Below are 23913 nucleotides of genomic sequence, written 5' to 3' on the forward strand. Positions count from 1 at the left end.
GCGCCAAACACGCATACGACCATCATTGGCACCAAGGCAGAAGCGACTCTCATCGCTGAAGACGACACGTCTCCATTCGTCCCTCCATTCACGCCTGTCGCGACACCACTGGAGGCGGGCTGCACGATGTTGGGGCGTGAGCGGAAGACGGCCTAACGGTGTGTGGGACCGTAGCCCAGCTTCATGGAGACGGTTGCGAATGGTCCTCGCCGATACCCCAGGAGCAACAGTGTCCCTAATTTGCTGGGAAGTGGCGGTGCGGTCCCCTACGGCACTGCGTAGGATCCTACGGTCTTGGCGTGCATCCGTGCGTCGCTGCGGTCCGGTCCCAGGTCGACGGGCACGTGCACCTTCCGCCGACCACTGGCGACAACATCGATGTACTGTGGAGACCTCACGCCCCACGTGTTGAGCAATTCGGCGGTACGTCCACCCGGCCTCCCGCATTCCCACTATACGCCCTCGCTCAAAGTCCGTCAACTGCACATACGGTTCACGTCCACGCTGTCGCGGCATGCTACCAGTGTTAAAGACTGCGATGGAGCTCCGTATGCCACGGCAAACTGGCTGACACTGACGGCGGCGGTGCACAAATGCTGCGCAGCTAGCGCCATTCGACGGCCAACACCGCGGTTCCTGGTGTGTCCGCTGTGCCGTGCGTGTGATCATTGCTTGTACAGCCCTCTCGCAGTGTCCGGAGCAAGTATGGTGGGTCTGACACACCGGTGTAATGTGTTCTTTTTTCCATTTCCAGGAGTGTATGAGTGATCTCATCGTCGACACTAGGAAAGTGACCGTCATCGAATGTCACTAGAGACGGAAAAAGTGTCCAATCAGCTTGGGCAAACTTCCAGTGTTGCGAGCACATACACGGCAGTTGTGGCTGCAATCGAAGGACACATGGAAAGTGGTCACTCGACTGTGTATCAGCAAAGGCGAACCATTCGAAGCGCCGAGCTAGCGGAACAGTACCGACCAGAAGGTTCAAATGAGAGAAGTTTGTCGTGGAGGCAGACAAAAATGTAGGGTCCCCAGTGTTGAGGCAAACAAGATCTGCTTGGTGGAAGACGTCTATCAATAGTGAGCCACGCGGACAAGGATGTGGAGATCCCCAAAGCGGGTGGTGGGCATTGAAGTCCCCAACCAGCAAAAAGGGCGGTGAAAGCTGACCAAGAAGATGAAGGAGATCAGCTCGTGCCAGTGGTGCGGACAATGGAATGTATACAGTACAAAGAGAGAAGGTGTATCCAGAAAGGGAAAGACTGACAGCGACAGCTTGGAAGGAAGTGTTTAAGGGGATTGGGTGATAATGGAGAGTATCATGGAGAAGAATCGTGAGTGCTCCATGTGCTGGAGTGCCTTCAACAGAGGGGAGCTCAAATCGGACGGACTGAAAATGGGGGAGAACAAAGCGGTCGTGGAGATGCAGCTTTGTTTCCTGAAGACAGAAGATGGCCGGCGAGTAGGATCTTAAGAGGATCGACAATTCATCCCGATTGGCTCGAATGCCGCGGATATTCCAATGGATAATGGACATAGGGTGGACAGAAAATGGAAGAATGTGACCAAGGTTGCCGTCAACTCAACGACTGCTCAGAGCTTGCGACCGACAGCGTGGAACAGCATTCAGCCGAAGGCAGAAGATCCTGATCCATAGGTTGTTCAGGAGCAGCTCCTGCCACCAGCGATCAGCCGGTTGATCGGCCACCAGCAGTGCGCCTCAGCAACACAGAAGACGGCCGAGGGCGGCTACCGCCAGGTGGTGCTGTAGAAGAGACACGCCATGGCGGAGGAGGAGAGGAACTGGGTTTCTTATTAGCCTTCTTGGAAACAGGATGTTTAGATGTAGGAGGAACCGATGGTTGTGAAGTTGGGGTACATAAAAAAATCTTCACGAGTAGGCTCTTTTTTGGAAGTCTGGGTGTCTGACTTTTGTGCTCGAGATTTAGCAGAACCCGATGAAGGGTGAGCCACAGAGTGAGCAGGCAAAAGTGGGGAGGTTGAACGGGTGATCTTTGCGCTGGCCGATCTGACGACCATGGCACTAAAGGTGGGATCACAAATCTGTGTGGCCACCTCCTTTGTTGGCCGAGGAGAGGCAAGGACAGTGCTGTATTTACCTGTCTGAGGCACAATGGGCTTTCGACTGGCGAATAATTTTCGAGCAGCAAAGGTCGACACCTTTTCCTTCACTCTGATTTCCTGAATGAGCTTTTCGTCTTTAAAAATGGGGCAATCTCTAGAGGAAGCAGCGTGGTCACCCATATAGTTGATGCAACGAGGGGGATGGAGGTGGACAAGCACCCTCATGGGCATCCTTGCCACACGTGACACATTAGGCCAGATGGTAACAGGACTGGCTGGTATGATTGAACCGCTGACACCGATAGCAATGCGTAGGGTTTGGGATGTAAGGGCGAACGGAAATTATCTCATAGCCCGCTTTTTTGTTCGATGGGAATTGAACTCTGTCAAATGTCAAGAAGACAGTACGGGTTGGAACAATGTTCGTGTCAACCCTTTTCATGACTATGAACAGCCCTTACGCCCTGGTCAGACAGGTAGCGTTGAATTTCCTTGTCGGGCAATCCGTCGAGGGAGCGTGTGTAAACAACCCCACGTGAGGAATTTAAAGTGCGGTGCGCTTCCACCCAGACTGGGAAGGTGTGTAGCAGTGAAGTACGCAGCAATTTTTGTGCCTGGAGGGCACAGACTGTTTCTAACAAGGTGCCATTTCGTAATCTGGAACAAGACTTTACAGGACCTGCAATTGCGTTGACACCTTTCTGAATAATGAAAGGGTTGACCGTGGAGAAGTCGTGATCTTCGTCAGAACGAGAAACAACAAGGAACTGTGGCAACGATGGAAGAACTGTCTGTGGCTGAGACTCCTTGAACTTGCGATTGTGAGCAGATATAGTAGAAGATGAGGAAACCATTGCGGAAGTATCCCCGATGATTACCGGCGTCTCCGATGGCGCGCTCCTCCCTTATGGGGGCCCCCCTCTGAGGGCACTCCTGCCTTAGGTGATTGTTCACACCTCCTGAAAAACGGACGGAGGGACCAATCGGCACTTTCGAGGTATCAGCTCGGGTAATCACCCCTCCCTGGGCCTGGCCGTTACCAGGAGGTACGTACATGTCCTACCTGTCTACCCGGGGCAGGAAATTACGCGTTACCCCGTCACTGGCTACGCATGGAAATGCGTGGGTAGGCCTTCAGACATGCACAGGGAGGAAAAAAGAGAAAGGAAAAAACAAAGAAAGGGAAAGGAAAGAAGAGGGGTCTCAAACACCGCAGCGGAGAAAAGGGTAAAGAGAAGAGGTAAGAAAAACGTAAAGACAAAGGAAGGATGAAGACTTGCAAGCAGAGAAAGCGAAGAATGTGTTACACTTTCGAGCGTCTGTCTCCGGACGTAGGCACAAAACATACTCCCAGAGGGGGAGAAAGGGAAGGAAAGAGGCAGGGGTGAGGGGGCAGTGAAGATGGGGGATGGGGAAGGATGCGGAAAAGGAAGGTATGCAGCCCAGAAAGGACGGAAGGCCACATTAGCTCGGGGTCTCGTGCTCGCTACGCACGTATCCACAAAAGAGTTGTGGACCCCCTGGTGTGTGTGTGTGTGTGTGTGTGTGTGTGTGTGTGTGTGTGTGTGTGTGTGTGTGTGTGTGTGTGTGTGGGGGGGGGGGGGGGGGGTAATATCTGGAATATAACATGAGTCAATGGCATTTGATTCTCTTCACTGACAAGTGCAGGCTTTATATGACAACTGGCAACTGTCACAGAAGAGTGTAGATGAGGCCAGGAACCGCTGTAAATCTGAGGCAGGTTGTCCAATGTGACCACCATTGAGATGGGTCACTTACGTATTAGTCCAGTACCGTGTACAGGTATCGGACACCTCTCAGCACTCTCAAGAGCGACTTAATGCTGTACAGTATCGAGACAGAATCCGCCAACCTATAGTCAACATTTCAGTATAGACTGTCTTTAAAGACTGTAGGTAACACACAAACACATTGCACCCACCTTCTGAACATGTTCCTTCACGAGGCAGGAACTGACCAAATATGTGAGGTATCTGCTGATATAAACCCAATTAAGCATGTCTGGAATTAGGTGAATCCTAAGCCCGTCTAACACAGAGTAATATTCACTGTTGAGTTTGCTAGTTGGCATGCTCAATTGTTGGCTAGCAGGGAATGGCGACAACAAGCTCACATGCTGAAGCAGTACAAATATTTGTCAAATTAACAGAGTTTTCTCCACATGTAAGAACAGCTCTTCCTAGATGCATCAGTTAAATTAATAATGCTTTGATTCTTCAGTTTCTCCCGCCGTATTTGTTGATCAAAGAGTCCATAGGTGTACTGCCGGATGATAGTGGCCAACAGGCACAATATTTTGGCGATCAGACACGTTGTCATCGTCAGGTGCGCAAAGGAAATGGGCTCCTGAGGGCTGGTGGCCATCTTCGTTACACACCCCGTATGGGCGCAGGGGTCGGCATCTGTGGCAGTGTGTGTAGTTGCTACATCCACCCAGCTCGGCAGATCATTTTCGTTGCTGAGTGTTTTTTTAATTATACTCCGTGCTGGTTTCTGTGCCTTGCTAAGATTATAACCACAGTCTCAGTTGAGTTCATCTCTGGTGCGAATTTTGATGGCCTCTGACAATGCTGTCCCAGTATTTAGAAGTCTGGGCCAAGCTCTTGGTATGCTCATAATCCATCTTGTGTTTTTTGGACAAACAAAGTTCTGTGACCACTGGCTTGTTAGGATACTTCAATCATGTGTGCCTTTGATGTTCTCGGCAGCAATCTTTGATGGTACGCAATGTCTGTCCAATATAAGTCTTATCACACTGACAAGGAATCTGGTATACACCAGCCTTCCGCAAGTGGAGATCATGTTTCACACTTCCCAGTAACGCTCAAGTTTTATTGGGCAGACAAAAGACAGTTTTAACTTCGTGTTTCTTTAATATGCGCCTGATTTTCCCCAATAGTGTGCCAGTGTATGCAATAAATACAGTGGCTACTTCTTCCTCCACCACTTCTGTCTCCAAAGGTTGTACTGTAGTGGTGGGGTGTAGAGTACATCTAATCTGCCATTCAGAGTACCCCTTCCTTCGGAATACGGTTCTTTCTGTGTGAGATGGGCTTTACAGTGCATTATCTCACGGCTGCTGGTCACACACTGAATGACCTCAGCATCCCCACCATTAAAGTGTTGGACCGACTTTATCAACACCTTGACACCCTGTGGACAGCATGCCAACGAAGATCCTAGCATTTTACAATGCACAAAGTGGAATAACACAGCATCAAATGTTACCTAGTAGTTGATTTTGTTTTCACAAATTTGGAAATATGCACTTTCTAACATAATGCTTTTTTTTATTTTGTTTCTGTTCGAGTCATTCCCCCTCCCATAGGACTTCTCCTTTTGTTCCCTGTTCCCTTAGACCTCAGCTCTCTTGCATTGAGAGGTACGAAGAAAGTGTTAAACTTTTTTTGAGCTGTTTTGTTCCACATGAAGGGAAAGAGCCTGCAGAATCTGACAAACTTATTTATGACCCGCATTCAGATGGCTCGATTTGGTAACTTACCTACGAAAGTTAGATGTCGAGGTTAGCACTTCTTTAGTACAATTTTAACTCATCACTAATGATCTATTTTATACAATCATAGAACAATGTACAATGTAAAGAAAATGACGTGCTTAATGAAATTTTGTACCAATCTCAAATCCGGATTTGCTGCTCATTTGGGAGTTGCCAAACCAATTACGTTCTCCGAGGAAATAATGACAATGACAGTTTTGAGTCACATCTTGAGATGTTTTTGTTTGCCATTTAATTTACTCCCTCCAAGATTAACCCATGCAGAGTGATGTGGCATTTAAAAGAAGGAGAGGAAATATTGTCTATGCATTTACATTATACATCCAACAGTCAAATACCTTCCATGTTTGATAAGGATGTCACAAATGCAGCACCAGTAGCCTTAGCAATCCTTTTCAAGTCTGCTTTCTTGCAACGCCTTACAGCCATGGCACCAGCTTCCACAAAATACTGTAAAAAAAAAAAAAAAAATAAAAATAAAAATAAAATAAAAAAACATGCATGCATGAAGTTCCTGAATAACTTCAGTCGATGTACACACATACATTCCATCAAAGTATCTTTCCACTCGTATAGAACCAATTATAAATCCTAAACTGTCCACTATATAAAGACCACTAAATGAAGCAATACTCAACTCCTTGCATGTGAAGGAAAAAACCTTGAAAATGCAACATTAGACACTGCTGCTGTAAAGATACATATGTGATGAAATAACTATATAAGTGTACATTATCAGGGCTGCCAGAAGTTTCCCCAAGTGAAATTCACTGATATTTCCCTAATTTCCGGACACATTTTAGCATTTTCCCCTGAAAACAAATTTTGAGATCTCAAGGGGAGTTATGACATAACTTTAAAATCTTGCTTTGCAGCTATGTTGCACGAAACAATAGTGCAAACAAGGAACTATTTAAAAAACACTTGCAAGCAGAAGGCGTTTCCTGAAGTGAGCAAAAATCTTCAGTACTCACAACATCATCTGTAATGAACTATTTTTAGATGGAGGAAGCAAGCCATACGACATGTGTGTTTCATTAAGACCACTGATTTTATTTTACAGGGTGTCCCACTCAAACTTCCCCGATTTCAAAGACCCAGGGGAAAAAAAAACACAGTAGATGCGACAATGAAAAATGCACCACATTGTAGAGCATCTCAAAGAATTTATTTATTTATCATCAATACACCTCTACATGTGAACCATTTGTAACACGAAGAGTATCGAGTCTATATTCAATTTCTTGCCAAGTTCTCTGTATCAATTAATCTGTTATTGTTGCAATTCCATTAGTGATATGATGTCGCAAAGTAGGAATATGTCCACTTTGGTCGCATACACGCGGTCCTTCACGAATCCCCAAATGTATAAATCAAGCAGCGTAATGTCGGGTGAACGTGGTGGCCAGGCAATGGGTCCTCTGCGTCTGATCCAACAATTGGGATATTTCCTATCCAGGAACTTCTGAACAGCTGTTGACCAATGCAGCAGATCTCCCATCTTGTTGAAAAATGATGTTGGTTGCAAGTCTTGTATCTGAGAGTACACAAACTGCTCCAATATGTCCACATACACTGACCCATTCACTGTTTGTTCTGCAAAGAAGAACGGTCCAACAATCCTGTCGTGCATTAGCCCGCACCAGTCGTTTAGTTTAGGGTTATCATGAACATTTTCAATGACAACATTCGGATTTGGGGTTTGCAAAATCCACAAGTTATATGCCTATTAACCCTTCCTGATAGACGAAAGGTTGCCTCATCTGAGAAACATCTTTCCAGGAAGCTGGCATCCATATCAATACACTGCAGCACAACCGCAGCAAATTTTTATCAGTGTGGTTTATCGTTCGGCGTCAGATGTTGCAGAATTTGCACTTTGTAAGCACACATATGAAGACGCTGGTGAACTACACAATGCAATGTTGATCGAGGTACATCAAGTTGCCTAGATGCTTGCCAAATTGACTTATGTGGGCTTCTGAGAAAAGTTTGTCTGATGTCCTCCACTGTCTCTTCTGAAACTCTGTAATGTGCACCATCAGAATGCTTCAGAACAGTTCCTGTTGCCAGAAACTTCCTATACCATTCCTTAATTGTTTTCACATCAGGTGGATCACATTCATACAAACGACGATAATTTCTTTGCACAGTAATTTGTGATTTTGTTTCTGCAAACCACACTACTGCTTGTGTGCACTGCTGTGAAGTCATCATTTTCACTTCATGTCACCATGCTGCACTCTGGCGATGATACTTGGCACTTCTGACGCAGGAATATAAATCCTTTGAGGTGCTCTACTATGTGGTGCATTTTTCACTGTCGTACCTGGTGTGGTTTTCAATAAAACAAAACATACTTGGTAACAAAAATAAACATTTCCTTGTAGTCGCAAGGCTCATTTAAAATACCTTCACTGATTTCATAAGTAAGTAAAGAAAAAAGTAGGTCTGTTGAAAGAAGTGTATGAGGTGGTGAAGAATTGTGTAAACCAACACTGTAGGTGACCGCCAATAAAAAGTTGGTTCTGGTATGTTCATTATCATCAGTTAATACCCACTGTGTTATGTCTTATTTTACAGGTATTGGAGATTTTTCTTTCGAGAAATGTGAGTACATGGCGTACAAACCACCAGCAACTGACAATTTCCTCCCCCTTATCGTCCACGCTTTCTAATATATAAAATACTTTCAGGGTGCCAAAATGTACTAGAACAAATAAAGTGTCTATAATACACCACATTGTATAACATACTTGCAGTGAAACAGTTACAATTCCTGAAATCCATGGCCTCTGGCCTGTTGAGTAGCACGGCAGTCCTGGGTCCATGCATAAACCATGAAAATCCACCGCATTACGCCACACACACACAAACAGACCCAGCCTGCGGACAGATATGTGAAATTATATCCGACAGGCAGGGCCTGCACATTAGTGGGAACCGAAGGACTTCAGATCGGCAGGCCCAATCTGTTAGAGATATCCGCAGAAATGGCCTGCAATTTTGGCCTGTCATGGAAATTCACTCACGTGGCTAGCAATTCACGAGCCACAGACAGCACGTTGATGAAATGAGACCATGGTGATAAATTCGTGCAACAGGTAACTTGTTCAAATACTCTGCGAATCACTAATAATGAGGATAGGTAGCAACTCACCGTAAAGATTATTGCTGAGCCATAGACAGGCATGTGGAAAAGACAATCACACTCTCACAACAAAGTTTTCAGAAATAGCTTTTGTCAGGAAACAAGTGTACACCCGTGCGCACATGCACAATCACTCAGACAATTCTTGCACACATGACCACTGTCTCCAGCCAGTGTCTACAGTCTCCAAGAATCAGATCCAAACGTACTATCCCTCATGCCTCCCTGCCTCTCATCAGGAGCTGCGAGGCTAACAAAAAGAAGTGGTGGCAGTACTGACTGCAAGCTGATGGGAGTGGTACGAAGGGGAGAAGCAGTAGGAATGAGGGAATAGGAAAGCAGCACATATGCTCAGTTGTGCCTGGCCAGCAATGATGCACAGCACCTCAGTAAACAAACCATTTCGTCTACTAAGACAAAAAATGAGATTTTTTCCAGTGTTTTTTCCTCTCTTTCTGATTTCCCTAATTTACAGAACCTGTGGCAACCCTGATTATGCTCTACACTGAGCAACACCCTTGGCCATTTGAACATATTATTTGGCAGAAATTAGTTTTTAGTATAATTAACCTGTCATTTAGACAGAAAAATTGAAAATTGCAGTGACAACTGCAGCAGTCCTATAACATTTAGTTAGTTTTGCATTCCCACAGAAATCTTTACAATAATGACTAGTATGAAACATAAAATGAAGGTGAGAACTCATTGTCTGTATGAGGCATTAAACAGCCCATAAGCATTTTTGTTGTTCAACTGAGCTGTCCAATATGAATTCCAACTGGACTGTCCTGCAGCAGTGAAAGAGTGACTGCAGAAGTGCTATGCATGTTCTGAAGGACCCACATTTGGTAATAAACTATAGCAATCAACATTTTTTATTTGCATGTCCATGTTCAACACCCCTTTGTATACTGAGTGGTACCTTTGCTCATGCCAATGTTCAATATTCATTTACAATATATTTTATTTAAAACGTGTATGGCAGAACAAAATCAATAATCATATTTAAAATCTATGATTGTCATGGCGATGATTATTAGCCCTAGGTTTGAATACATGCCACAATGTCAGACAGAAGGACAAGGAGAAGGAGGAGGAGGAGGAGGAGGAGGAGGAATGATCCTTGCAATATGCAAGTGCGCAAATTATAGGTAAAGAAACTACACATCAACTCTGATAGTGAGATGGAATTTTGTTTGTAGAATATTTGTATTGCCACACTGTTTTGTTAAAACAAGAGCTTCAGGTCTTTCACGGAGAAATATTTTTCTGCACTTTCTAAATTACAATCGTGTACCTGCTGTGCACCAAGGAAACTATGAGGAATATCTATATCATTTTCAAGGCAAACCACTGACAGTAAAGAAACTGCTCCAAGAAGATCACAAGAAAGTTTTGCCAAGCCCAGAGTGCATCTTAACTACTGTACCTGTCTTAATAATTCTTGAAGTTTACATAATGCTTAATTACATTAATGGCAGAACAGCTGACATATATAATTCTAGAAAGTGGCACTAAACAATTCTGGTGAACAGTACGTCGGAATGTAAGAGTCAAAAGTAGCACTAACAGCTACACAGATAACCTCCAGATACATAGACATGCTGAGCACTAAGCAATATTCGAGAAATTCAAGAAATTGCATCAACAAGGTCTGATAAACAAGTACAAGGTAAGACAAAAAAGTACAAACACTTTGAATTGTCACAGAAAAATTATTTTACCTCCTACAAGATCAAACTTCAGTGAGAAAGTAATTTCATGTTTTCTTAAGAGATAGCAGTAGAACTATAGATTTAACTGTCTAACCCACTAAATGGCCAGGGATAATGTCAAGATGGCAGACACATGTTTGAACTTTGAAGAGCAGAAGCACAGTATTACATTATATTGCAAATTTGTGATAATTGCTGCTGCTCAAAGACAGCCAAAATGGAACTTATTTAGTTACAAGATTATCAATTACAGGTGTATGAGAAATTAGAGATCAATGAAACAGCACGTGATGTGGAGAATTGCTGATCTCTTACAGTTACAAATGATGAATCCTCTAATATGGCATTAGAACAATTTTAGAATTCATTTCAAAAATCTTGAAGGCCAGGATAATTTAAGCATGAAGAGTTATTAGAAGAGAAGCAGGTTGCATTCTTTCATTCCAAAGCTAGTGCAACAGCTAAGTGGTGATAACTCACAGCATAGTGAACAATTTTGTGAAACAATTCAGGGGATGGTTACGCATGAAATGGGATTTATGACAATGTTATTTGGACGAATGAAGCACAATTCAATTAATGGCACTGTTGATATGGGTTGAAGATAACCACCACATTGTTGAAAAGGCTGAATTTGTCTGGAGTGAGTATGTGGTGTGGTTGTCTCCTTTGGGACACTCTGGCCTTTCCGTTTTGTAGGCACTGTAACTGGAGGAAAGTACCTAACAAGTTTGCATATTAGATTCTCTCTTCCATTTGTGAAATGAGAGATGGTATTAGGTTTTACTACTAACAAGATGGCACCCCTACGAACTACCATAGGGGTTTATGAGCATAACTGGATCGAAACGTATTAGGCCAGTTGACAGGACACAGGATACCAATCGAGCTTCTGCACACTCTCCGGACCATACACAATTTGTTTTTTTACTGTGGGTCACAGTAAATTTGGAAGTCACCATAAATTATCTAATGTGGATATGCTTTTGTATTAGATTCCAACAGTGCGTGAAGAAATTCCATAGCACATTTTGGTGTGAGCTACAGAATCCTCCTTGATCCATACTCTGAAATGTGTTGATGTTAAAGGCCAGTGATATGAAAATTTCTCTTAACCAAGACTTGGAACATTTAGTTTACTAACTTTCTGTAACAATTCAAATTTTGTATTTTTTTTTCACATACCACGTATCTCCAAGAACACAATATTAAGATACATAACAATTTGACTTACCTTAAGGCAAAGATCATCTATACCTCCACTACACAATATTACATTAGCCCCAACAGCTAAAATCTTTTGAATTCTTTCTTTAGTTATGTCCGCTTCTCGTTGCCTGATTCCTTCCAATTTTTCTGGGTCTGTTATAAGAACCTATATCAACAAGCCAAATTCACTGAGATTAGTTCAACGGTTTGTAGAGTTTTTAATTAAAAATTCAAAACATTTAAGAATAACTTGCCTGTATTCCAAGCTTCATCTTTACTTTTTGAAGGGAGAAATCTAGGCACACAATTTTTGCATTTGTTACTCTTTTGGGCATTGCTGAAAAAATAAAAAACTTCTTAGTTCATATCATTATGTGATACCAGCAGATTAACAGATTATCTATAGAGGCTTCATATTGCAGGAAATTCCAGAGAAACTCAAGTACAACTCGTAGGAGTAGAGATAATTAATCACTGCATAACACAAATTCATGGATGAGGAATTACACGAAGGACTGGTGATCTCTTGTGGCTTGTAGTCACCACATACTGGGTGGGCATTTTCCAGTCAATGAGAAAGACCTAGCTTTTCTACTAGGACCACACAAAAATGTTCTGTTTTTAGCTTGTATCACTAATCCTACATCAGCAGATAGCAAATAGGACAGATAAAGGAGGTCATATTGCACAAGGGAAGGACGAATGGAGAGAGAGGATGGTCAGGAAACTAATAACCAGCTGTTAAAATGAACACAAGAAGAAAGAAATATGGAGGAGTAAAAGCAGCAGTGTAAAAGATGTCAAACATAGGAAGACAAATGCGAACATAGATTAAGCACAGGGAGATTGTGAGGATATATGTGCTTGAAAGTCAAGTTCCTGCCTATTTTACTCAGACAGGTTGGTGCAGAGAGATACAAATGTCACCAGTGATAAAGCAGCTTTTGAATCCAACTGTTTTGATGTGCAGGATGCTATACCTGTCTAATAGACATTTTGCCCTTGGTGACAATTTTGTAATACTATCCACGAAAGGGATACAACTGACAGACACCCCTACAGCATACTGACAACGGCTGGAGTATTATTTGTAGATGATACTCGCTAATCTTGTGTTGAGATAAGAGGCGGCTCCCACAAGAAACTTAATTAGAAAGTGATGGGGGGAACCAAAATAAAAGGGATGGAAAAATGACTGAAGATGATAATGACGATGTAATAGAAACAAGATAATTATACTTTAATTTCTTTCTAAAATAATGTGATTGATGTTTCAGCAAGACAAGTGGATGGGGCAAGCCACCAACCAATACTGCTACTTTCTCCAGTGCCACACACTTGCTATGTTGCCTGTTCTGGAAGTATGTGTAGAGCACTGTCAAGTGTGGCTAACTGAATGCTGGCAATACTGCAACTGCAAGCTGTCATACACATAAGTAGTTTAGCCATGTGAAAGCAAGGTCATCCGTCTTGAGACGACAAAGTGGCAGTCTAAAGTCAGTGTAAGTGGTAAGGGAATATAAACACAATGGACACACAAATGACACCAAAGATGAATGCACGAGATTACAGCAGAGGACAAAAGGCTAACAAGGAATCACTCGAGCACGAGGCCAATGATGTTTACAGCATTCAACATCCCACTTATTGTCTACCATGCAATGCAACCACAAGATTGGCTACTAATGGCAACAGGGTGCAGGCTTGGAGCTATCTAGTGGTGAGCACAGCATGAGGCTACAGAGCATAGTTTAACAGCTTAGTCAACAAGTAACTCACAATGGCACTACAGTGCTAGTGCTGTTGATACAAAACAAAGCAACAGCAACAATGAACAGAGCAAACATTGCATTATGTCTAATACAACAGTTGCTGAAGTTAACATTTCATCAGAAAGGAACCTAAGGAATATCACACAGTGAGAAAGAAGTGGCAGATGAAATATTAGCGCTTCCGCAAGATGAGTCAGTGGAGTGTGGTGTCATACACTCTACTATTGGGACAATGTACACGAGGAGTGTGACAATGACAACACGTGCTTAACAAGTGAAATTGATACTAAAATAGGTGTCGAGCCACATACTACCATCATCCTTGTTGGTCAGGGAGCCAAAATCAGCGCCAGCATAGTAAAAAACAATTATGGACAGATTTCAAATACCACTGCAGCAATACGATCGTGTAGCGCAGAGGAAAACTATGGATATTCAAGGAAAATAATTATTTTTACAATATAGTGTAACTGGATAGGTAAAATATCTATTCACCAAGCAGCAGCAGCAGCAGCAGCAGCAGGACCCTCCCCCCCCCCCCCCCCCCCACACACACACACACACACACACACACACACACACACACACACACACACAAGTGGCTCCTCCTTCCGGCACAAGAGTTAATTGGGAAGAGAGAGGGGTGACGGAAAAGAATTAGAGAGGTTTAGGAAAAGGGGTGCAATCATCGTCTATTCGGTAAGCCTCCCCTGACCTGGGGTTCCGGGTGACTTTTCCACTGAACTGACCAAGCACACTTGTGACACAAACTAGTGTTTATGTGTTTCAAGGATGCTCTACACAATTTACAAGTTGTGCAATAGTGACCTATATTATGCACAATAAACTATGTGTGACCTAGATTACAGTGAATTCACGGGAAGCAATGGCTTATTGCACAACTTCAAATAATGCTACAGAACTGGAAGATGGGGTACAATGAAGTTTCAAACTAAGTGTCAACTTCACCATGTTCAGCAAATTGCGGAATCGACCCAAAAATTTGCAGATAGGATAAACTTACTCTGTCTTTCAGTAAGGAATATGTTTTCAACTCCAACCAACCTGGATTTGAAGAGAAAATGCATATGAAAGAAACTCTGGAAATTAGAGGTACCAAGTGAGTTGTGTCACGATAATTAACATCAATCCTTCATGCATTCATACACAATTATACTGACTGTTAATTTGGATGGTAAATTGACTGGAAAGGTATTTATTGTGCTACGAGAAATTGGAGGTGCTCTGCCCCCCTATGTGCATGATCTTGCAAGGACAGTAGGGAATATTCATATAACAGAATGCAAGAGAGAGAAAATCAGGGTGTATACAGGGACATAGAAAAAAATTCTCCAAAATCCCTTTTAAAAAATATGCTTTTTCCCAGGTGAAAATACACTTTTTCCGTGATATGTGACAGTAGGTTTTTCGTAGATTTTCCCTTGGAACTGTAAAACTTATTAATCCTTTGAATGGTTATGTTTTATACACTGGCGTAGAACTTCCCGGAGGATGGGGGATGAGGGATGGGGGATGAGGGGTGGGAGAGTGGAGGGGGGGGGGGGGTGGAAGTTTTGGAAAGACCTTTGATTTGCAGCAACATATACGTTGCATATTTCCGTATTACGAAAGTATAAATTCAAACTGCACCAAACACAGCATGTTAGTTTCCGGAACGTTGAAATCGAGATTGCGACGTCCTTTTGTAATTTTGTAAGCCAGTCTTATCTCATGCCGCGTGATCTCACCAGCCGATGACAGCAGATATTCAGAGCGTAGGACACTTGCTGTAGTAAGCCAATAGCAAGACCACTCAGTAGCGCGAACAAACAAAGAGGAAAAGTTGGCGGTTTACATTAATATACATAGTATAGATATAAGAAAAGCTAAGCTTTCACATATAATATTGGTCTCTAAGATTAACAAGCTACAAGAGGAGCTAAGCTTTCACATGTGATATTGATCATTTTTTGCGTGTGTTATACTTTACGATACATCACACAAATGTGCCAGCACATTTAAAATGATGACGTACATTTCTGGTCTTCTGGGCTCAAAATTATTGTAAGTGGCTGGTTCTCAAAGTGTTCAGTTTTAAACGCTCTGTGATTTAGAAATTCATCCCACTTTCTCACACAAAACATTATTCATCTTGCATGAAAAGAAATTTACTTTGGAAGTAACACTTTTCGAACCACCATTCGCAATACTATCCAGAGACTGTTAGAAATAGGTTTGATTTAGTAGTTGACAGAGAGCGCCAGAAAACAGGCATTATTGCACACGTGCAGCTGCAGTGGTGTACGAAGCCTGCACATTCAGATGTATGAAGCACTAAGAGTGCTTACATTACACCATAAAAGAAACAGTACATCAGAGGATACTCCCAAGACCATCGGAATTTTGTAAGCCATATTAAAATGCATAATTCGGTTTGAAGTGCACATTTGTTTTTTCCAGATTCACAATGAAGTAGGTCCCATCTCACATTAACTTTTCAGTATGGTTTATGGGGTGTAAATTTTCTTGGAGTACCAGTACCGTACAATCTCATTTTTGGTTCATTATGGCATAATGCCATACATAGCAGAAGATGGTAACATGCAATTGAAATTCAGCGAACAGTTGGAACTGGCCAAACCTGTGGAATGAAACACTACATTTCAAACAAAATTATTGCCTTAGCGGAAAGACTAATAAAGCCAAATTTCTTTAGCAAACTTGCAAAAATAACTTCATTGTTCTGCAAGCCGATTAATGCACGACTGCTAATAACTTGGAGGGGGGGGGGAATCAGAAAACTGAAACTAATAATATATTTTTGGCCGCTGTAATTATGTGAATCTATTTTAATTCAGTTGATAGCTCTCAGCCACAGAAATCCGTTTTGTTTTCATTTGACGTGGGATCTGTAAATGAAGAGAAGCAGCAAAAATCACAAAACGCAAACATGGGTCACAAGGAAACAACTGCACATGCGCATGAGCCCACTGGAAACTGGTCAAACGAACCTAATGTGAACAGTTGTGACGTCATGTTCACAGCAAGCAGTTTATTGTAACAAAATATTACATAGTCTTCATCCTATGGCCTTTGACATATTTATTTCTTTGCAGACGCTTGTGCGTGCAAAGTGTTTTGTTGTTGTCAATGGTGCATTTCCTTTGCAACTAAAGTTTTATTTATTTTTTCCTCTCGTTTATATTTTATTGTTGCAGCATCATTCTCCAGTAGCAGGATACAGTTACATTCTTTGCTAGAGAATCGAATTCTTACCAGTTAAAATTACAAAAATTTAACTGAAAGCTAAAGCAATGAAGAATTCCCAGAATTTCGAAAAATTCCCGGTTGTTTTCCAGATGAAAAAATTCCTGGGTTTTTCCCGGATTTCCCAGTTGTCCTGGGTCACATACACCCTGGAAACGGACATAAGAGAACTACAACTATGGTATGTACACTGCCTTTGGCCAACAGCTGGTCAAAATAACTTGTTTTTGTTGGATTCCTGGTCTGCACATAAAAATCATAGTCCCTCCTGAAAGTATGTGACATTGCAACTCATACCGCCTGGAACCACTGGACAAATTCAGCCATACTTTTAAATTCAGTTGCATGGCATCACAGCCCATCAGATCTCATAACCCCATTACACCAATATGATTCTATACGGATCCTTTAGGAGTGGGTACCTAGATTGATGTCCTGCAAAATTTGTAGCTCCCAAGGAGTTCGCCTTCGATCTTGAGGGTATGTACTTTTGTGATCACTGTGGTGCACTATTTACTATGGTGCAAGTTAATAGTTTGTTTTGAACATTTCTTGAATGTTGACAAAGTCCATTTTACGAAGTGTAATCTTACATCCCACAGAAGCGCGATCTCTGCACCTCCTGGACACTCGTTCTCAGTAGCCCTACGGATGCACACAGCAAGTCATTATCAGCTAATATCTGTCGTAACTGTTAATCCAAAACTTTCAAATTATCCTTTCTAAAGATTTAACGTGCAACCTCAAACTCAAGGGGTTCCTTATAAGACGTGGACTGAGGGGTCAGCAGCTGTTGGGAGTGGAAGATTTAGTGCAAACGCAATCAGGAAAGTGGACAAAACGTGAACAATGAAGTGAGGAGTGGGGAGGAGTGATGGAAAGGAGAGACAGGTAGACTGCTTGAGCTGGAAACCCCGCTGTCTTTGACAATGATGATGATTTAGAGTGCCAACATGGAGTTAGTGAAGCACACAGTCTTTAGACAAGAGTACAGTCATTATCTGATAATCAGAAGCACCTGGTTTATAGATTTGGTGTTCAGAGTACAAGATAGGGTTAGAGAAACAACTATGACACAACAGATTCAAAAATTGTGCTTCTCTGAGCATTCCAATACATTCAAGGTCCATAACGTTTGAATACGATTTTTTTTTTTTTTTTTAATTTAAAGTCAAAGTATTGCACAAATACTGAAAACTTACACAGGGAAATTAAGAGCTTTTGAAAATTAAGCTTTTTAAGAGAACTGTGTTTATTGAGTTAGCATGTTATTATCATGAGAAGTAGGAGTCTGACCTAATGCAAAAGTTTCATTGGTAATCTTCACTTTCCATTCCTCAATTTTTCAGGCTCTTCTTGGTCCAAAAATATGCCACAATATTTACGTACAGTATGTGCCAGTCAATCTGTCTCTCTGGATACACATGACAACTATCACTGAGCAATACATTACACATGTGACTCGCTGAACTGTCATCATATTTGCTCCATTTTGATCAAACAGAAAAAAATTAGTTCTAACAATACAAAATCTATTACTATACAGTACATAGAGTATCAGTATATCATACTTTTATATCTGGCTGGTTTAGTTTTTGAAAGAAAAGAATTACCTTGAGACGCAACAGTGCAGTTGAGGGCATATCCTGGAACTAAGATGCTTTCACGAGCACTTCTCCCATGAGCTTTCAATACATTTACAGCCTTTATTGGGTATATAAAACCACCTCTTCCATCAGAAACTTTTACTGCTTGTGCAGCATCTACAACCATATTAGCGAAGAAATCGGCATCACTTAATTTGAGTTAAGGTAAAATTGAAAGGCATTTGTATGGAATCATAAAAATCACAATAAAATTTTATTTTACAAACAGGCAAACTACCAATAAATTTATTTCTATCATTCAGTCGTGAAGGAAGCACTTAACTATCATAACAGAACACTACTTTCTGTGCCTGCTTCCTCTGGCAGTATTCCCCTGGTTTCTCAATTCCAGTTCTTAAACTTATTGTAAATATTTAGTTCCTTGTACAAAACTCCAATGCATTTACTTTATAATTTTTGTAACTGAAATATTCCACAATAATAAAATACAATAGTTTATTACAGTAAACCATTCATAGAATATCAAATTACCAAACCACAGCTCACTGCGCAACAAGTACCTAAAATCAGGCACGATTTTTTAAAAACATTTTTTGAAATTTAAAGGAAGAGGATGAGGGTCAAGTTGGTAATAAGAACTGTGTATCATGATAGAATTGTTTGAGCACACAATACTGAGTTTTTTTAGCATCCATACTAAAAGAAATTTTGGAAGAATAAAAAAATATGTTCATAGAACACACACACACACACACACACACACACACACACACACACACACACCCCTACCTCTTCAGAGAACATATGTTCTAAGTTAATTTCTCTGCTGCATACATTAATTTTAGTGCTTATACGCCACTGAGTGTTTCAGAAGAGATGAGAAATTTCTTCCCTTGAACATGCCTCATCTGATCCATTATTCATGTGACCCACACCGCACATAATTTTTGCAGGGTTTCAGAGGATATACAAAGCTTGTTACACATTTAAAGACGTTGCATCAGATGAACCTTTGCCCTCTCAACCTGTTATAATGAGACGGGGGACGTGCATTTTCGTAGCAGTCTACTACAATTCAAATTTCAAAATATAATTAAGGTGGTCATCGCTATGCAAAATGAAGCATCTTAAACTGCAGCAACAAAGAAACTTTTCCAATCTTCGGGATGAGAAATGACAACTTTCATCATAGCCGAGTTCAGATTCCTGCCACAAATGATCTGCCAGTTTCAAGAAACCTAGCAGCCTTTGATGAAATTGGTGAAAATTGTGTATGATACAATAAAGAAAAGTTTACCAGGGAAAGGGGGTTCATTAGTTAGGGAAAAGTGTACAATGCTGTTTCTGAAAAATCACAATCTTGACATTTCAAAAATTCTACAAGGTTAAAGGTCTGGTGTGGTTGTTATGGACCCTACAATTTTTCAGTCAATTAGATTTGCTCCAATTATCTCCGTAGATGTTGATAGATCATTTCTCAGATGAAAAATGTATCATATGACAAGAGACTCAACATGACTCCAAACATTTTAAGCAAGCATTTGTTGTCATGTGTAACCTATGAGGCATTGTAGTGCATGGGTTTGAAGAAACGTTATCAATTTCTGTCAAGCACAATTCCCAATTTGTTGGAAACTGTAAAGTTGCTTTAAAAATATGATACAACATAATGTTAAAATAATGTGTTGATTGTATGATTGAATAGTGCAATCTAGTAAATAAGTAAGCATAATGTACGGTTTTTCTATATTGCCCTTTCAGCCTATTTTAGCTATTTATAATACATTTTTGACCGCCTATTTTGAAGATCTATAATGCCTGAACTTACAACATCTGGTGATGATAATGGATAATGGTCACGGAAGCTCCTGACCAGCCAGACATCCTTGTTTCAAGTCATCAGAATATACTACAATAAAATTAGGATTCGTATCTAAAATCTAGAAAACATATTTCAAATTACAAGTGGAATGCTTTTTTTAACACAGTCAATTTTAAAATAATTCAGGACCTTTTAAAAGCCAAAGTAGGTTTATAATTCACATTTGACAGAAAACATATCAATATCTGATATACCAGTTCTAGAAGAAAATCCTTTTCACACACGTCAAAAAAACCTCATTACTCACTGACATTTATTACATGCTTGGAAAGAGTAACAATGCAGTTATAGGTGAAAAAGGGGGGTGGGGGGCGGGGGGTTTGAATGCATGCATTTTGTAGGCATAGCTATCTGATGCCAAGTGGTGGGTGACTAGCCTTCACACTGAGGCTGTGAATGGAGTTTATCGATTCCCTCGTAGTGGAGAGCATCCATTATTATTAAATTTATTGTGCACCGAACATCCACAGCTGAGATGGAAATGTATGAGTATTCTATAAAACTGGAGCAGGCAAGAGTGAGTTACGTATCAACCACTGTGCCTGAGTGTTCTGTGTGTTCTGAGAAACCATGATTTGAAATCAAATAGATGTAGCAGTCAAGTAAGCAGTTTTAATTATTAATGATAACCACTTTAGCTGTACAAGGACACATTTATTGTGTTATGACCAGTTTCACTCGTTTAACATCTTCAGGTTGCCGAGTTTTACTAATTCATGGCACAAATTGTCTTGTTGCCATATGTAATGTTAAAGACCAAATCCAAAACAGTGATCAAACATTCTGCCAACTGCCTGGGGGGAGAAGCACAGCATACTGCATATAGTTTACAGTATGTGGCATGCAGTGTTTGCTGTACACACCGTGCCATGTCTGCTCGCTGTACTTCTGCCAGAATGTTTATGACTGGCAGTTTTGGATTTGGTCTTTAACATTACATGCAACAACCAGACCTTTCGTGCCATGACTTTAGCACAACTCGGCAACCTGAAGAGGTTCAATGAGCAAAACTGGTTGTAACACACAAAATGTGTAACAAAACAGGTGTCTTGGTTTTCATTAATAATTAATGTTATTGTCAGTAGTGGTACTCAACATCATCAAAATAAATTCAAATAAGCTTTATACAAATAAATAAATAAATATTTAAAAGCCTATAAACCTCACCGACTGACTAAAAACTTAAAGTGATGTCTGCAATACCATTTAGGCAATTACTGTACAGGGAAGCTTGTTGATGAATTAAACTACCTAGGGTCGATCAGCATCTCCTGAACAGAATGTGAAACTGTACTGTGAATCTTATTTCTCACAGAAAAGCCAGTTATGTACCGTTAGCTCCACTGAAGTGAGAGAGAGGGGGGGGGGGGGGGGGGGGGGGTTAGTGTTTAACATCCTGTTGACACCAACATCATAAGAGATGGAGTGCAAGCTTGAAGTAGGGAAGAACAGAGAAGGAAATTGCCTGTGCCCCTTCAAAGCCTTCCACGATTTATGGAACTCAAGGAAAATTTAAAACTATATGACCAGACATTGGTTTTGCTCTGCAGCTACACTACAACTGCTACTCGGGTATCTACAGTTCATCCCCAGTTTCAAGATTAGAATTAAACTGCCGTGACACCCAGATGAAATATAAAAACAATGGGGAGGATTTCTTTGCTTCTCCCTACGAGATGCTACACTCATGTAACAGATCCTATTGTGACCCAAGTGACATGTTATGAAGCGTAGATAATGTCAAATGCAGTTACCAGAGTAACTGTTCTGTCATTGTCTGGGTTATGTTTCTCGGGTTTGCCTGGAGACTTCCATTTGCATTACAGCAGTGACTGGGCACCTTCTATGTTGTTGTGGTCTTCAGTCCTGAGACTGGTTTGATGCAGCTCTCCATGCTACTCTATCCTGTGCAAGCTTCTTCATCTCCCAGTACCTACTGCAACCTACATCCTTCTGAATCTGCTTAGTGTATTCATCTCTTGGTCTCCCTCTACGATTTTTACCCTCCACGCTGCCCTCCAATGCTAAATTTGTGATCCCTTGATGCCTCAAAACATGTCCTACCAACCGATCCTCCCTTCTAGTCAAGTTGTGACACAAACTTCTCTTCTCCCCAATCCTATTCAATACCTCCTCATTAGTTACATGATCTACCCACCTTATCTTCAGCATTCTTCTGTAGCACCACATTTCGAAAGCTTCTATTCTCTTCTTGTCCAAACTGGTTATCGCCCATGTTTCACTTCCATACATGGCTACACTCCACACAAATACTTTCAGAAACGACTTCCTGACACTTAAATCTATACTCAATGTTAACAAATTTCTCTTCTTCAGAAATGCTTTCCTTGCCATTGCCAGTATACATTTTATATCCTCTCTACTTCGACCATCATCAGTTATTTTACTCCCTAAATAGCAAAACTCCTTTACTACTTTAAGTGTCTCATTTCCTAATCTAATCCCCTCAGCATCACCCGATTTAATTTGACTACATTCCATTATCCTCGTTTTGCTTTTGTTGATGTTCATCTTATATCCTCCTTTCAAGACACTGTCCATTCCGTTCAACTGCTCTTCCAAGTCCTTTGCTGTCTCTGACAGAATTACAATGTCATCGGCAAACCTCAAAGTTTTTACTTCTTCTCCATGAATTTTAATTCCTACTCCAAATTTTTCTTTTGTTTCCTTTACTGCTTGCTCAATATACAGATTGAATAACATCAGGGAGAGGCTACAACCCTGTCTCACTCCTTTCCCAACCACTGCTTCCCTTTCATGCCCCTCGACTCTTATAACTGTCATCTGGTTTCTGTACAAATTGTAAATAGCCTTTCGCTCCCTGTATTTTACCCCTGCCAACTTCAGAATTTGAAAGAGAGTATTCCAGTTAACCTTCTATCTGTACAAATTGTAAATAGCCTTTCGGTCCCTGTATTTTACCCCTGCCACCTTCAGAATTTGAAAGAGAGTATTCCAGTTAACCTTCTATCTCACCTTGAAATGCTGGTAGTGATTCCCATACAACTGTATTGTTTTTGAAACTGTGTGTGATACTGAGGAAGAGCTGCCATTCCATATACAATCTTTTGTAAGTTGGCAGCATTTGACCCTTATTACCTGAAAGGCTGCGAAGTTCTCTGCAGTTGACCAATATTAGAACCAAAATTAAGGCCAAACAAGCATTTTTTCCTAAGCACATTTCTGCTGGACTTCACACAGACAATATGGATCACTGCTTATGCGGCCGGCCACACGAAGCATTTTTTCACACTATGCGCCTGGAAACTGCCATGTTCATGCAGTGTGAATGCGCTAGGATGCATTTATTCTGCATTTTTTTCACACAGGAGGTCAACTGGCACTGACTACATATGCTGAAAATGCACTGTTTTCTATGAGCTGTCTGAACTGAGGAGCAAGCAGCACTGGGGAAAGTAGCTTTCCTGGAAATGTTCACAGTGCAGAGCACAGTAATTGTACCCAAGCCTTGTTCCACAGAAAGTACGCCACTGCCAAAATCTAAGAAGAGAAAACAGGATTCATGTGAGAAAATAGTACAGGCATTGAAAGGGCATTTGATACAATCTATACTTCGCACATTGATGCAAATGAGAGATTTCTAAAGACAACTGTCAGTGGTTAGGAAACAAACTGCAGGACAAATTTGGTTCTCAATTAAATTCA

At 41.3% G+C, this 23913-nt stretch overlaps 1 protein-coding gene across 1 annotated transcript in view; it reads right to left on the bottom strand.

The window, feature by feature from the left end:
• Window positions 1-23913, bottom strand: part of LOC126416071 (T-complex protein 1 subunit alpha) — an 82101-nt gene that overhangs the window by 28686 nt on the left and 29502 nt on the right. Inside the window, exons 6-9 of the mRNA XM_050083556.1 lie at window positions 18351-18532; window positions 11953-12035; window positions 11724-11864; window positions 5962-6073 (exon numbers count right to left, since the gene is read on the bottom strand). Of these exons, the coding sequence (XP_049939513.1) occupies window positions 5962-6073; window positions 11724-11864; window positions 11953-12035; window positions 18351-18532 (518 nt within the window). The remainder of the gene's footprint in view (window positions 1-5961; window positions 6074-11723; window positions 11865-11952; window positions 12036-18350; window positions 18533-23913) is intronic.

The sequence above is a fragment of the Schistocerca serialis genome, chromosome 1 (genome assembly GCF_023864345.2).
Source record: "Schistocerca serialis cubense isolate TAMUIC-IGC-003099 chromosome 1, iqSchSeri2.2, whole genome shotgun sequence".
NCBI classification, from domain to species: Eukaryota; Metazoa; Arthropoda; class Insecta; order Orthoptera; family Acrididae; genus Schistocerca; species Schistocerca serialis.